Raw genomic sequence first — 16,031 nt, 5'->3', positions numbered from 1 at the left:
GTCAACCAGATCGCGCAGTACCGCGTCTTTTCGACCATTGACCTGAAATCAGCATACCACCAGCTACCCATCCGCCCTGAAGACCGCCAGTATACTGCTTTCGAGGCAAACGGCCGCCTCTATCACTTCCTTAGGGTTCCCTTCGGCGTTACCAACGGGGTCTCCGTCTTCCAAAGGGAGATGGACCGGATGGTCGATCAAAACGCGCTGCAGGCCACTTTCCCTTACCTAGACAATGTGACCATCTGCGGCCATGACTTGCAGGACCATGACGCAAACCTCGAGAAATTCCTCCGCACCGCCCAACTCCTGAACCTGACATATAACAAGGAGAAGTGCATATTCCGCACAGACCGCCTCGCCATCCTTGGCTGTGTTGTGGAACACGGGGTCATCGGTCCCGACCCGGACCGGATGCGTCCCCTTATGGAACTCCCACTGCCCCACTGCCTAAAAGCTCTGAAGAGGTGCCTAGGGTTTTTTTCCTACTACGCTCAGTGGGTCCTCTACTATGCAGACAAAGCCCGTCCACTGATCAAATCCACCTCTTTTCCCCTGATGGCAGAGGCCCGCTTGGCCTTCCACCGTATCAAGGAGGACATTGCCAAAGCCACCATGCACGCAGTGGACGAATCCATCCCCTTCCAGGTGGAAAGCGATGCGTCCGACTTCGCTCTGGCCGCCACCCTTAATCAGGCGGGGAGACCTGTGGCATTCTTCTCACGAACCCTCCAGGGCCCGGAGACCAGACACTCCGCGGTCGAGAAGGAGGCCCAGGCTATCGTGGAGGCTGTGCGTCATTGGAGGCACTACCTGGCCGGAAAACGATTTACCCTGCTCACTGACCAGCGTTCAGTTGCTTTTATGTTCAACAACAAGCAGAGGGGCAAAATCAAAAATGACAAGATCTTGAGGTGGAGAATCGAACTTTCCACCTACAATTACGAGATCTTGTACCGGCCTGGGAAGCTCAATGAACCCCCAGATGCCCTATCGCGTGGCACCTGCGCCAGCGCGCAGATCGATAGGCTGAGGGCCCTCCACAATGACCTCTGCCACCCGGGGGTCACCAGGTTCTTCCACTTCATCAAGGCCCGCAACCTGCCTTACTCCATCGAGGAGGTCAGGACCATGACCAAGAACTGCCAAGTCTGCGCTGAGTGCAAACCGCACTTTTATAGACCAGACAGAGCCCACCTGATAAAAGCCACTCGCCCTTTCGAACGCCTGAGCGTCGATTTCAAAGGGCCTCTCCCCTCCTCCGACCGCAATGTGTACTTCCTCAACATCATTGACGAGTACTCCCGGTTCCCGTTCGCTATCCCCTGCCCGGACATGACCAGTGCCACGGTCATTAAATCTCTGAACAGCCTCTTCACCCTGTTCGGTTTCCCCAGCTATATCCATAGCGACCGGGGCTCATCGTTTATGAGCGACGAACTCCGCCAGTACCTGCTCGCTAGGGGTATAGCCACAAGCAGGACCACCAGTTACAACCCCCGGGGGAACGGACAGGTGGAAAGAGAGAATGCAACAGTTTGGAAGGCCGCCCTACTAGCCTTAAAGTCTAGGGGCCTTCCGACCTCCCACTGGCAGGAGGTGCTCCCCGATGCGCTCCACTCGATTCGGTCACTGCTCTGCACTGCCACCAATGCCACCCCTCACGAGAAAATGTTTGTCTTCCCAAGGAAGTCCACATCGGGGACATCGTTACCACCATGGCTGACGTCCCCAGGGCCGGTACTACTGAGAAGACACGTGAGGGCCAATAAAACGGACCCCCTGGTCGAGAGGGTCGACCTCCTCCACGCCAACCCCCAGTACGCTTACATTGCGTACCCGGACGGGCGGGAGGACACAGTCTCCATACGAGACCTCGCACCCTCGGGGACTGCTGTAACCCACGACACAGTCTCCATACGAGACCTCGCACCCTCGGGGACCGCTGTAACCCACTACCCATTACCACCCCCCCCCACGACCCGACATCCAACCCCAGCAGCCGGCTCGCCTTGGACCGTCACCCACGAGGACTACACTCCAGGGCCCCAGCCTACACGGGACGCGACGCCGGAAGCTCCACCACCCCTGCCGTCGCCACGTTGATCACAGCGGCAGACAAGACCTCCGGAGAGACTCCAATACACGAACTTTTAAATACACTTCACCCCGCCGGACTCATTTTTAAACAAGGGGTGAATGTGGTAAACCACTGTTCTACCTGTCTGTGTCTGTATGTGTATTCCAATAGGTACAGGTCTGGACATGCCTCGGCTGACTCCTCCCACTATTCCAGGTATATAAGTGACTACCTCCCAGTCCCTTAGTATTCTGGACGGGTCGACCACTCGAGACAAGACCTTCATTCTTTAGTTAATAAAAGCCTGATTGTTACTCGCCCAACCTCAGTCTTTTGAGTAATTGATGGCGCATCACTACCCCACCTCCCTTTCCTTTTTGCCTATCTTTCCTGAATATCGAATACCCTTGGATGTTGAGTTCCCAGCCTTGGCCATCCTTGAGCCACGTTTCCGTAATCCCAACCAAATCATATTCGTTTACCTCTATTTGCGCAGCCAATTCATCCACCTTATTACAAATGCTCCTCTCATTAAGACACAAAGCCTTCAGGCTTGTTTTTTTAACGCTCTTAGACCTTTTAGAATTATTATTTACTGTGGCCATGTTTGATTTAAACCGTTGATTTCTCTGGCTGCCACTTTTGCTTTTCTCCTTCCTATCTTTTGCTTTTATCCTTGTTTCCCTTTCCTCTGTCTCCCTGCTCAGGTTCCCAACCCCCTTCCATTTTAGTTTAAACTCTCCCCCACAGCACTAGCAAACAAACCCCCTAGGACATCGGTTCCAGCCCTGCCCAGGTGCAGACCGTCCGGTTTGAACTGGTCCCACCTCCCCCAGAACCGGTTCCAATGTCCCAGGAACTTGAATCCCTCCCCCTGGCACCATTCCTCTAGCCACGTATTCATCTGAAGTATCCTTCTAGTTCTACTCTGACTAGCACGTGGCACTGGTAGCAATCCTGAGATTACTACCTTTGAGGTCCTGTATTTTAATTTACCTCCTAACTCCCTATATTCCGCTTTTAGGACCTCACCCCGCTTTTTACCTACATCGTTGGTGCCTATATACACCACGACAACTGACTGTTCACCTTCCCCTTCCAAGATGTTCTGCAGCCGCTCGGAGACATCCTTGACCCTTGCACCAGGGAGGCAACACACCATCCTGGAGTCTCATTTGCGGCCGCAGAAATGCCTATCTATTCCCCTTACAATTGAATCCCCTATTACTATAGCTCTACCCCTCTTTCTCCTCCCATTCTGTGCAGCAGAGCCACCCCTGGTGCCAGGAAGTTGGCTGCTGCTGCCTTCCTCTGATAAGCCATCCCCCCCAACAGCACTCAAGGTGGTGTATCTGTTGTAGAGGGGGATGGCCTCTTGTTGAATCCTAAACTGCTCCCAATCATCAGGTTTACTGCTTTTTCTGGCCAATTTATATGTCCTCTCCTTGGATCTTATGCTATCCCTAATTTCCCTTGTTAGCCACGGTTGAGTCACCTTTTTTGTTTTATTTTTATGCCAAACTGGGATGAACAAATTCTGTAGCTCATCCATTCGGTCTTTGAATGTTTGCCATTGCCTATCCACCGTCAACCCTTTGAGTGCCATTCCCCAATCAATCCTACCCAACTTGCACCTCAGACCATCGTAGTTTCCTTTATTTAAATTGAGGACCCTAGTCTCTGAGTCAACTACTTCACTCTCCATCTTAATGAAGAATTCTACCTTATTATGATTGCTCCGACCCAAGGGGCCTTGTACAACAAGATTGCTAATTAATCCTTTCTCATTACATAATACCCAGTCTAAGATGGCCTGATCTCTGGTTGGTTCCTCGACATATTGGTCCAGGAACCCATCCCTGTAAACACTCCAGGAATTCCTCCTCCACAGTATTGTTACTAATTTGGTTAGCCCAATCTATATGTAGATTAAAGTCACTCATGATAACTGCTGTGCCCTTATTGCACGCTTCTCTAATTTCCCTTTTAATGCCTTCCCCAACCTCCTGCATTACTGTTTGGAGGTCTATATACCACTCCCACTAACGTTTTCTGCCCCTTGTTATTTATCAGTTCGACCCATACAGATTCCACATCATCAGAGCTAATATCCTTCCTTACAATTGTGTTAATCCCCTCTTTAACCAGCAATGCTACCCCACCTCCTTTTCATTTTTGCCTATCTTTCCTGAATATTGAATATGCCTGGATGTTGAGTTCCCAGCCTTGGCCATCCTGGAGCCATGTTTCCGTAATCCCAATCAAATCATATTTGTTTACCTCTATTTGTGCAGCTAATTCATCCACCTTATTACGACTGCCCCTCGCATTAAGACACAAGGCCTTCAGGCTTGTTTTTTTAACGCTCTTAGACCTTTTAGAATTATTATTTACTGCGGCCATGTTTGATTTAAACCGTTGATTTCTCTGGCTGCCACTTTTGTTTTTCTCCTTCCTATCTTTTGCTTTTATCCTTGTTTCCCTTTCCTCTGTCTCCCTGCTCAGGTTCCCAATCCCCTGCCATTTTAGTTTAAACCCTCTCCCAGAGCACTAGCAAACATTCCCCTAGGACATCGGTCCCGGCCTTGCCCAGGTGCAAACCGTCCGGTTTGTACTGGTTCCACCTCCCCCAGAACCGGTTCCAATGTCCCAGGAATTTGAATCCCTCCCCCTGGCACCATTCCTCTAGCCACGTATTCATCTAAAATATCCTTCTATTTCTACTCTGACTAGCGTGTGGCACTGGTAGCAATCCTGAGATTACTACCTTTTGAGGTCCTATTTTTTAATTTACCTCCTAACTCCCTATATTCAGCTTTTAGGATGTCATCCAATTTTTTACCTATATCGTTGGTACCTATATGCACCACGACAACTGGCTGTTCACCCTCCCCTTCCAAAATGTTCTGCAGCCGCTCTGAGACATCCTTGACCCTTGCACCAGGGAGGCAACACACCATCCTGGAGTCTCGTTTGCGGCCGCAGAAACGCTTATCTATTCCTCTTACAATAGAATCCCCTATTACTATAGCTCTACCCCTCTTTCTCCTCCCATTCTGTGCAGCAGAGCCACCCCTGGTGCCAGGAAGTTGGCTGCTGCTGCCTTCCTCTGATAAGCCATCCCCCTCAACAGTATTCAAAGTGGTATATCTATTTGAGAGGGGGATGTCCACAGGGGACTCCTGCACTACCTGCCTGCACCTACTACTCTGCCTGTTGGTCACCCATTCCCTTTCTGCCTGTGCAGACTTTACCTGCAGTGTGACCAACTGATTAAACGTGATATCCACGACGTCCTCAGCATCGCGAATGGTCCAGTATGTATCCAATCGCAGCTCCAGCGCCGCAATGTGGTCTGCCAGTAGCTGCAGCTGGATACACTTCCTGCACACATGGTCATCAGGGACAGAGGAAGTGTCCCTGAGTTCCCACATAGCGCAGGAGGAGCATACCATGGGGCCGAGCTCTCCTGCCATGACTTACCCTTTAATTAACAGGTTTTTGAGCAAGTGCAGGGGCAGCGAAAGGGGGGAGGGGAGGAAAGAACAAATGGGAAGGTCTGTGATAGGATGGAAGGCAGGAGAGATTAAGAGACATCAAGAGATGGTGCAAGGCAAAAGGGGATGGTAATGGGACAAGTTAAGAAACAAAAGATGGCTCCAGATGAAGTGTAAATGGCAGTGGCAGAAGGAGAGACAGCTGCCATGTGGGAGACAAAGAGAAAAAAATCATAAATTAAATAAATGGAAAAAAAGGATAGGGGCAGAGGTTATGATCTGAAATTGTTGAACTCTATCTTGAGTCCGGAAGGCTGTAAAGTGTCTAATCAAAAGATGAGGTGCTGTTCCTCGAGCTTACGTTGAGCTTCATTGGAACAATGTAAGAGGCCGAGGACGGTGAGGTCTGAGTGGGAGTGAAGTGGAGAATTAAAGTGACAGGCGACCGGAAGCTCGGGGTCCCCCTTACGGACTGAATGGAGGTATTCCGCAAAGCGGTCACCCAATCCGTGTTTGGTCTCCCCAATGTAGAGGAGACCGCATCGTTAGCAGCGAATACAGTATACTAAATTGCAAGAAGTACAAGTAAATCGCTGTTTCACCTGGAAGGAGTGTTTGGGGCTCTGGACAGTGGGAAGCGGGGAGGTAAAAGGGCAGGTGTTGCATCTCCTGCGCTTGCACGGGAAGGTGCTGGGCGAAGGGGAAGGGGTGTTAGGGGTGATAGAGGAGTGGACCAGGGTGCCGCGGAGGGAGCAGTCCCTTCAGAATGCTGAAGGAGGAGGTGAGGGGAAGGTGTGTTTGGTGGTGGGATCACGCTGGAGGTGGCGTAAATGGCGGAGGATGATCCGTTGAATGTGGAGGCTGGTGGGGTGAAAGGTGAGGACAAGGGAAACCCTATCGTGGTTCCGGGAGGGAGGGGAAGGGGTGAGAGCAGAAGTGCGGGAAATAGAATGGACACGGTCAAGGGCCGTGTCAACCACAGTAGAAGGGAATCCTCGGTTGAGGAAAAAGGAAGACATGTCGGAAGCACGGGTATGGAAGGTGGCATCGTCGGAGCAGATGCGGCGGAGAAACTGGGAGAATGGAATAGAGTCCTTACAGGAAGCGGGGTGGGAGGAAGTGTAGTCCAGGTAGCTATGGGAGTAAGTGGGCTTGTAGTGAATGTTTGTCAATAGCCTATCCCCAGAGATGGAGACAGAGAAGTTGAGGAAGGGAAGGGAAGAGTCGGAGATGGGCCATGTGAAGGTGAGGGAAGGGTGGAAATTGGAAGCAAAGTGAATGAAATTTTCTAGTTCCGGGCGAGAGCAGGAAATAGCACCGATACAGTCATCAATGTACCGGAAAAAGAGGTGAGGGAGGGGATCTGAGTAGGACTGGAACAAAGAATGTTCCACATGTCCAACAAAAAGGCAAGCATAGCTAGGGCCCATGCGGGTTCCCATAGCAACGCTTTTGATTTGGAGGAAGTGAGTGGAGTCAAAGGAGAAGGTGTTGAATGTGAGAACAAGTTCAGCCAGGCGGAGGAAGGTGGTGGTGGATGGGGAGTGGTTGGGCCTCTGTTCAGGGAAGAAGCGGAGCGCCCTCAGGCCATCCTGGTGGGGGAAGGAGGTGTAGAGGGATTGTACGTCCATAGTGAAAAGGAGGCGGTTGGGGCCAGGAAACTGGAAACTGTTAAAGTGGTGGAGGGCGTCGGAAGAGTTGCGGATGTAGGTGGGAAGAGACAAGTTCCGTGGGGCAAGAACAGGCTGAAACGATGGGTCTACCAGGGCAGTCCTGTTTGTGGATCTTGGGAAGGAAATCGGGCCATGTACATAACTTACGCTGTCGGAAGCCGGCGGGGCGGCCGTGGTCCATGGCGGGTGAGCAGAGCTTGGATGGCCCACCGCTCGCGCTCGGCCCCAACCGCTGGAGAGGGCGGTGCATGCGCGCTGACCGACAGCCACTGCTGCCAATCAGCGGAGCCTGCGCGCTGACTGACAGTCACCACCGCCAATCAGCGGCGAGCCTCTGGCTGCGCACTGCGAGCTCCATGGACCCGCTGATGGACACCTGCCGCCGCCAATCAGCGAGCGGGTTTTAGGCTGCCCAATGACATGGCACCAGCTCCAGCCCAATGGCTGCCATTGGGTGAGGCGAGGTCTGTTCTCGTCTGGATGGGCCGGCGCTGCAGCGAGTGCGCAGTCGCAGTGCAAAAATGAAATGAGCCGACTCAAATTTCCCAAGGGCGTTAAATTCGCAATTGTTTGGGGCGGGTTGAGAAACCGAGCCGTGGCTGGGCGGAGTTCAGTCGCCTTTAACAAGTCCCCCTGGCCTGTGTCAATCACTGGGAATGAGTGACAGGGCCGCCTGTGGCCAGCCCCCAACCTGCAGAGGGTGCAGAAACAGACTTGACTATTCCAACGTGCTCCTGGCTGACCTCCCACATCTTACCCTACGTAAACTTCAGGTTATCCAAAACTCGGCTGCCCATGTCCTAAGTCGCACCGAGTCCCGTTCGCCCATCACCCCTGTACTCACTGACCTACATTGGCTCCCGGTTGAGCTATGCCTCGATTTCAAAATTCTCATCCTTGCTTTTCACATTCCTCCATGGCCTTGCCCCTCCCTATCTCTGTAATCTCCCCCAAGATATCTGCGCTCCTGCTAATTCTGCCCTCTTGAGCATCCCTGATCATAATCGTTCAAACATTGGTGGCCGTACCTTCTGTTGCCTCGGCCCTAAGCTCTGGAATTCCCTGCCTAAACCTCTCCGCCTCGCTACCTCTCCTTTAGGACGCTCCTTAAATCCTACTTCTTTGACCAAACTTTTGGTTATCTGCCTCAATTTCTCATGTGGCTCAGTGTCAAATTTCTTTTTGTCTTCTAACACTCCTGTGCAGCGCCTTGGGACGTGTTACTACTTTAAAGGCGCTATATAAATACAAGCTGTTGTTGTTACAGGGACCATTTTTAAAAATTCGTTCCGGGGATGTGGGCGTCGCTGGCAAGGCCTGCATTTATTGCCCGTCCCTAATTGCCCGAGAAGGTGGCGGTGAGCCGCCGCCTTGAACTGATGCAGTCCGTGTGGTGAAGGTACTCCCACAGTGCTGTTAGGGAGGGAGTTCCAGGATTTTGACCCAGCGACATTGAAGGATCGGCGATATATTTCCAAGTCAGGATGGTGTGTGGTTTGGAGGGGAACTTGGAGGTGATGGTGTGCCTGCTGCCCTTGTCCTTCTAGGTGGTAGAGACTGTGGCCACAACGAAAGTCAGTTTTTCACAATTTAATAAGTTAGTTAACCTCAATAATTCCAATTGAATTCAGAGCAATATTTTATTAACTAAACACAATACAGAACATATAAAATTATCAAAATAGCAGTGCCCACGGTAACCCAGTAAATTATGTCACCGTTCTTTCTTCAGGCATCTTTGCAAATAACTGTAAAAATACCGAATATAACAAAGGGTTTTCACATCTAAACGAAATCTTTGTAACATTCTTACACATTGAAAAACAGGGCGGAACCACAGCAGTGGCACCGAGATATGCTGTCTTTGTAGACAGTACGCTGAGAACAAGAGAAGCCCTGCAGCTTGTGACAGCAGAAGAGGGACAGAATCTTTCCCTTTCTCCTTCGTTATTCCATCATATTTAATGCTTTTTCTCTCAAACCAAATTACAACTTCTGATGATTGCGATTTAGCCCCATTTGCAGAAAAAAAGTAAATTATAACCAAGACGTACTGGATACCTTTCGGAGTCCTTTGAAATGGGCCTAATGTAATCAATCTGTAAATTTCTCCACAGGCCGTGGATGCTGTGGGACGTGGCTAGAGGGCGTTTTAACTCTGGGCCCGGGGTCACACTGGGCCTACGTGAGGTAGTCATTAATAATGGGAGTCACGGTCTGGTCCATACAAGACCACCTCGTCCGCTGCACCAGCTTTCAGACCAGGCTGTTTATCATTCTGCAAATGCAGGAGCAAAGCAAGCTGGGATGCCCCAACCATTTGGGGCACTTTAAAATATTCAAAGACACAGCGAGAGTCAGGAGGGGAATCATAGAATAATACAGCACAGCTGGAGGCCATTCAGCCCATCATGCCTGTGCCAGCTCTTTGGAAGAGCTATCCAATTAGTCCCATTCCCCCCACCTGCTCTTTCCCCATAGCCCCTGCAAATTTTCCCTTTCAAATATGGGCATGAAAAAAAGACAAAGTAAATCAGATGATGGCAAGTTTTAAACACTTGTAGATTGTAGAAGAACTTAAAGCAGCAAGGTGCTCCTCAGTATTAAAGTGCTCCTCAGTATTAAGGTGCTCCTCAGTATTAAGGTGCTGAGAAACCATGAGTTCGAGGAGCTATTGGGAGGGGTCTCAATTTCAACACAGGTAACAATGATTGGCAACTTTGGAATCATGCTTATAATCCAAACTTTATTGTGTTTTGAGTACAGTATTAACATTGGTCAAGATTTTTTACTGAAGAAACCAGTTTGCAAAGGTGAATAAACACACAGTACTTTGTCTCACACCCCAGCCAGCCAGCAACCCCCATACTGAGAACAAAGGGAACAGAATAGAGAAATTCTGCTGTTTCACTCCACCTCGGCGGTGTGACTCAGACCGGACCCTGTAGTGAACAGGGGTACAACCGCCGTTCTTGTAAATGGTAGAGATGGGTTAAAGGTTAAATTTATAGGCAATGACGTCAGGGCAGCGCAATAGCGCTTCCTTCTGAACGCCTAATGGCGTCTGCAAGTGAGAGACCTGGAAGTTCAGGATGTCGATGTCCGAAGCCGCGAATGTCGCAGTGACAGCGACCCTCTCGTACATGGTGAAGCTCACCGGCCTCCCCGCCATCGTGATCAGGCTGCGTAGGAAGCGTTCCCGAAGGGCGGACCGCGATCGCTGTTCCTCCTCGAGGCTGGAGCCGGAGCAGTTGTTTGAAGCTTGAATGGAGGAAGGCGCGAGGGCCTGGTACCGCGGGGAACTCGGGTCAAAGCCTCGGCTCTGTCCATTGGGACCCCGAGGGAGACGCACCACCATCATGGGAGAAGCCATTCCGAGGAGCTGCTGAGAAACAAAACCAGAATGTCCAAAAAAGTAATTTAATCAGCTGCGATTTGCATCATGATCGCCATTAAAATCATCGTTTTACATAAACTGCTGCGAGTCCTCCCGGTCAAGGCTTGGTATTCCAATGTGTACGTTCTTACATTTGACTGCTCATTTCCCCAGCACACACGTGCAATTCCTCCCTCGGGTCCTGAAACGTCTGACTGTTCCCGAGTACACGTGGCTCCACAAATGGCATTGCACCAGCAGGCCGAGGCAGCAAGACTGAATCTGGAGCCTTGCATTGCTGCGTGGCTCAGCAGCAGCCCAGGTTGGTGCCTTCAGCCAACTCAGTCCCCCCACCCCCCACCGGAAAGCCAGGGCTCACATCTTTACATAGAGTTGCATGAATCAGGTCTCAATAACTGAGAGAGCCCTGGTGAGACCACACCTGGAGTATTGTGTACAGTTTTGGTCTCCTTACCTAAGGAAGAATATACTTGCCATTGAGGGAGTGCAACGAAGGTTCACCGGACTGGTTCCTGGGATGGGGGGATTGTCCTATGAGGAGAGATTGAGCAGACTAGGCCTATATTCTCTAGAGTTTAGAAGAATGAGAGGTGATCTCATTGAAACATACAAAATTCTTACACGGCTTGACAGGGTAGATGCAGGGAGGATGTTTCCCTTGGCTGGGGAGTCTAGAACCAGGGGTCAGTCTCAGAATAAGGGGTCAGCCATTTACGACTGAGATGAGAAATTTCTTCACTCAGAGGGTGGTGAATCTTTGGCATTCTCTACCCCAGAAGGCTGTGGAGTCTCAGTCACTGAGTATATTCAAAACAGAGATCGATAAATTTTTGAATATTAAGTGAATGAAGGGATATGGGGATAGTGCAGGAAAGTGGAGATGAGGCCGAAGATCAGCCATGATCTTATTGAATGACGGAGCAGGCTCGAAGGGCCAAATGGCCGACTCCTGCTCCGAGTTCTTATGGATCAGGTGTTGGCCAAAGCCACAGGGGAATGGCCGATGCAAATCTGTGAATCTAGGAGAGCAAAGGAAACATGGGGGGTGGGTTGCATGAGTCCTGGTGCAAAATCCTGGAACCGTCCCTCAGCAAGTCAAGAGGGGGCGCGAATGGGTACAGAGAATAGATAAAGTAAATCAGATGACATGAAGGTTAGTTGTAAAAACCTGTAGATTTTAGGAGGGAAGAACTTAAAGCAGCACGGAGTTCCCCATTATTGAGATCCTGGGAAAGAAAGTTAAAAGTCAGAAATAGTTTCTATTCCAGCACGATGAAACCAGGGAGCAATGATTGGCAACTTTTAAATCAGTCTTAAAACACTCCACTACCCGCTCAGAGAAACCATGGCCCCAACTCCCCTCAGACACCAGGGCTCTTCCACCCCCCTCTCCCCTCAGACCGCAGGGCTCTTCCACCACCCCCCCTCTCCCCTCAGACCGCAGGGCTCTTCCACCCCCCCCTCTCCCCTCAGACCGCAGGGCTCTTCCACCCCCCCTCTCCCCTCAGACCGCAGGGCTCTTCCTCCACCCCCCTCTCCCCTCAGACCGCAGGGCTCTTCCACCCCCACCCCCCTCCCCTCAGACCGCAGGGCTCTTCCACCCCCCCTCTCCCCTCAGACCGCAGGGCTCTTCCACCCCCCTCTCCCCTCAGACTGCAGGGCTCTTCCAACCCCCCCTCTCCCCTCAGACCATACGGCTCTTCCACCCCCCCCTCCCCTCCCCTCCCCTCAGACCGCAGGGCTCTTCCACCCCCCTCCCCTCAGACCGCAGGGCTCTTCCACCCCCCCCTCCCCTCAGACCGCAGGGCTCTTCCAACCCCCCCTCCCCTCAGACCGCAGGGCTCTTCCACCCCCCCTCTCCCCTCAGACCGCAGGGCTCTTCCACCCCCCCCTCCCCTCAGACCGCAGGGCTCTTCCACCCCCCCCTCCCCTCAGACCGCAGGGCTCTTCCACCCCCCCCCCCCTCAGACCGCAGGGCTCTTCCACCCTCTCCCCTCAGACCGCAGGGCTCTTCCTCTCCCCTCAGACCGCAGGGCTCTTCCACCCCCCTCTCCCCTCAGACCGCAGGGCTCTTCCACCCCCCTCTCCCCTCAGACCGCAGGGCTCTTCCACCCCCCTCTCCCCTCAGACCACAGGGCTCTTCCACCCACCCCCCTCTCCCCTCAGACCGCAGAGCTCTTCCACCCCCCTCTCCCCTCAGACCGCAGGGCTCTTCCACCCACCCACCCCACTCAGACCGCAGGGCTGTTCCACCCCCCCCCCCTCAGACCTCTTCCACCCCCCACCCCTCTCCCCTCAGACCGCAGGGCTCTTCCACCCCCCCCCCCCTCAGACCGCAGGGCTCTTCCACCCCCCCCTCCCCTCAGACCGCAGGGCTCTTCCACCCCCCCCTCTCCCCTCAGACCGCAGGGCTCTTCCACCCCCCCCCTCCCCTCAGACCGCAGGGCTCTTCCACCCCCCCCCTCTCCCCTCAGACCGCAGGGCTCTTCCACCCCCCCCTCTCCCTCTCCCCTCAGACCTCTTCCACCCCCCCTCTCCCCTCAGACCGCAGGGCTCTTCCACCCCCCCCCTCTCCCCTCAGACCTCTTCCACCCCCCCTCTCCCCTCAGACCGCAGGGCTCTTCCACCCCCCCCCCTCTCCCCTCAGACCGCAGGGTTCTTCCACCACCACCCCCCTCCCCTCAGACCGCAGGGCTCTTCCACCCCCCCCCTCCCCTCAGACCGCAGGGCTCTTCCACCCCCCCCTCTCAGACCGCAGGGCTCTTCCACCCCCCCCCTCTCAGACCGCAGGGCTCTTCCACCCCCCCCCTCTCCCCTCAGACCGCAGGGCTCTTCCACCCCCCCCCCTCTCCCCTCAGACCGCAGGGCTCTTCCACCCCCCCCTCTCCCCTCAGACCGCAGGGCTCTTCCACCCCCCCCCTCTCCCCTCAGACCGCAGGGCTCTTCCACCCCCCCCCCTCTCCCCTCAGACCGCAGGGCTCTTCCACCCCCCCCCCCTCTCCCCTCAGACCGCAGGGCTCTTCCACCCCCCCCCCCTCTCCCCTCAGACCGCAGGGCTCTTCCACCCCCCCCCCCTCTCCCCTCAGACCGCAGGGCTCTTCCACCCCCCCCCCCTCTCCCCTCAGACCGCAGGGCTCTTCCACCCCCCCCCCCTCTCCCCTCAGACCGCAGGGCTCTTCCACCCCCCCCCCCTCTCCCCTCAGACCGCAGGGCTCTTCCACCCCTCCTCCCCTCAGACCGCAGGGCTCTTCCACCCCCCCCCCTCTCCCCTCAGACCGCAGGGCTCTTCCACCACCCCCCCTCCCCTCAGACCGCAGGGCTCTTCCCCCCCAACTCCCCTCAGGACCGGCGCGATTATTCCGTTCCGTGCCTGTTAATCACTCCCGGAGCACCCGTCTTTGACCCGAATCTCCCCCTGACTCCGAATTGAACCCGAAATCGGCCACCATGCGCTTCCGGTCCCGCGCCATAAGCGCTCCCCCGCCCGCCGCATCCCCGGACATCGGGTCCGGGTCCCCTCCCCCGCGAAGCGGCCAGCGCAGGTACTGACTCGGCTCCTCCGTCCTCAACCAAGAACCTCCAGGAGCCTCTCCCAGCTCACTTGACCCAGCTCACTGCCATTGTTACCACTCTCATAACAGCCCACCCAACACCAGGCCTCCCCCGCCCAACCTCCCTTCATCCTCCCTCCAACCGACACCCAGTCTGCTCTCTCGGGTAGACATAAAAGATCCCACGGCACTATTTCGAAGAAGAGCAGAGGGAGTTCTCCCCAGTGTCCTAGCCAATATTTATCCTCAATCAACATCATTAAAAACATGATCTGGTCATTTATCACATTGCTGTTTGTGGGAGCTTGCTGTGCACAAATTGGCTGCCGCGTTTCCAACATTACAACAGCGACTACACTTCAAAAAGTACTTCATTGGCTGTAAAGTGCTTTAGTGGTCCAGTCGTCGTGAAAAGCGCTATAAGATGCAAATCTTTCTTTTCTCTCTGAGGGCTTTGAACTTATCTCTCCCAAATTCCCTGTGCGAATCAGCAATTCACCTTTAACACAGAACAGTTCTGGTCGCCGTATTTAAAAAAAAAGATATAGAGGCACTGGAGAAAGTGCAAAAAATATTTACAAGGATGATACCAGAACTGAGAGGTTATACCTATCAGGAACGACTGAGCAGGCTGGGGCTCTTTTCTCTAGAAAAGTAAAGGCTGAGTGGAGACCCAATAGAGAGGTCTTTAAGAATATGAAAGGGTTTGATAGGGTAGACATAGCGAAGATGTTCTCAATTGTGGGGGAGTCAAAAACTAGGGGCCACAAATAGTCATGAATAAATAAATTCAGGAGAAATCTCTTTACCCAGCGAGTGATTGCATTGAATATATTCAAAGCTGGGATAGACAGATTTTTGAACTACAGGGAAGTCAAGGGTTATGGGGAACAGGCAGAAAAGTGGAGTCGAGGCCAAGATCAGATCAGAGATGATCTTATTGAATGGCGGAGCAGGCTCGAGGGGCCGAATGGCCTACTCCTGCTCCTATTTCTTATGTTCTTATGAGTGGTCAGCATGTGGAACTCGCTACCACAGGGAGCAGTTGAGGTGAATAGCATAGATGCATTTAAGGGGAAGCTAGATAAGTACATTAGAGAGAAAGGGATTGGAGGTTACGCAGGTAGGTTTGGATGAAGAGGGGTGGGAGGAGGCTCGTGTGGAGCATAAATACTGGCACGGACAAGTTGGGCCAAATAGCCTGTTTCTGTGCTGTAAATTCCATGGAATAGAAAAATGTTCCAATGCACTTCGCAGAGATGGAGGTTTTTAGGAAGGGAATTCCAGAAGGCCGGCCAGGAGAGCATTGGAATAGTGGAGTCAGGAGGGAACAAAAGCGAGGATGAGTCTTTCAGCAGCAGATCGGCTGAGGGGAAATGTTACTGAGGTGGACGAAGGCGTTCTTTGTGAGGGATATGGGGTTGTGATGCGCTATCAATTACTCATAAAAGACTGAGAGTTAAGAGAGTAACTAAAGGCTTTTATTAACAAAAGAATGAAGGTCTGCCTCGAGTGGTCGACCGGTCCAGAAATACAAAGGGCTGGGGAGCAGTCACCTTTATACTAGGACTTGTGGGAGGAGTCAGCCGAGGCATGTCCAGGCATGTACACAGTGGAATACAAAGAGTGGTTTACCACAGGTTGGAAACTCAGTTCAGGTTCAAGAAGCACACAGAGATTGCAAACAGTTTGGTTCAGCCTGAGACAGAGGGTGGGGAGGGGGATGGATTCGCCGGGGCGCGGACGGACTTTGTGGCGGCTTCCAAGGCGACAGCTTCAGTCTTCCCGAAGCGTTCCCGAATGGCAGACAGTGATCACTGCTCCTCCTTGAGG

General features: G+C 53.0%; 1 protein-coding gene across 5 annotated transcripts; it reads right to left on the bottom strand.

The window, feature by feature from the left end:
- Positions 1 to 8,876: 8,876 nt before the first annotated feature.
- On the bottom strand, positions 8,877 to 14,143 carry gemin7 (gem (nuclear organelle) associated protein 7). 5 transcript variants are annotated; one of them, XM_086007706.1, is made up of 4 exons: positions 14,018 to 14,143; positions 11,816 to 11,873; positions 11,122 to 11,178; positions 8,877 to 10,635 (listed from the first exon to the last, which is right to left on the bottom strand). In XM_086007706.1, the coding sequence occupies exons 3-4, from the start codon at positions 11,122 to 11,124 to the stop codon at positions 10,243 to 10,245; spliced, it is 396 nt and encodes a 131-aa protein (XP_085863832.1). In that variant the 5' UTR covers positions 11,125 to 11,178; positions 11,816 to 11,873; positions 14,018 to 14,143; the 3' UTR covers positions 8,877 to 10,242. The 5 variants fall into 5 exon arrangements, with proteins under 5 accessions (XP_085863832.1, XP_085863834.1, XP_085863837.1 ...); XM_086007708.1 differs by lacking the exon at positions 11,122 to 11,178; XM_086007711.1 differs by lacking the exon at positions 11,122 to 11,178 and having other exon boundaries at positions 8,877 to 10,632.
- Positions 14,144 to 16,031: the final 1,888 nt, after the last annotated feature.

The sequence above is a fragment of the Somniosus microcephalus genome, chromosome 15 (genome assembly GCF_052327205.1).
Source record: "Somniosus microcephalus isolate GS21.2 chromosome 15, FLI_Smic_1.0, whole genome shotgun sequence".
In the NCBI taxonomy this organism is placed as follows: domain Eukaryota; kingdom Metazoa; phylum Chordata; class Chondrichthyes; order Squaliformes; family Somniosidae; genus Somniosus; species Somniosus microcephalus.
This window is presented reverse-complemented; position numbering and strand designations above follow the sequence as displayed.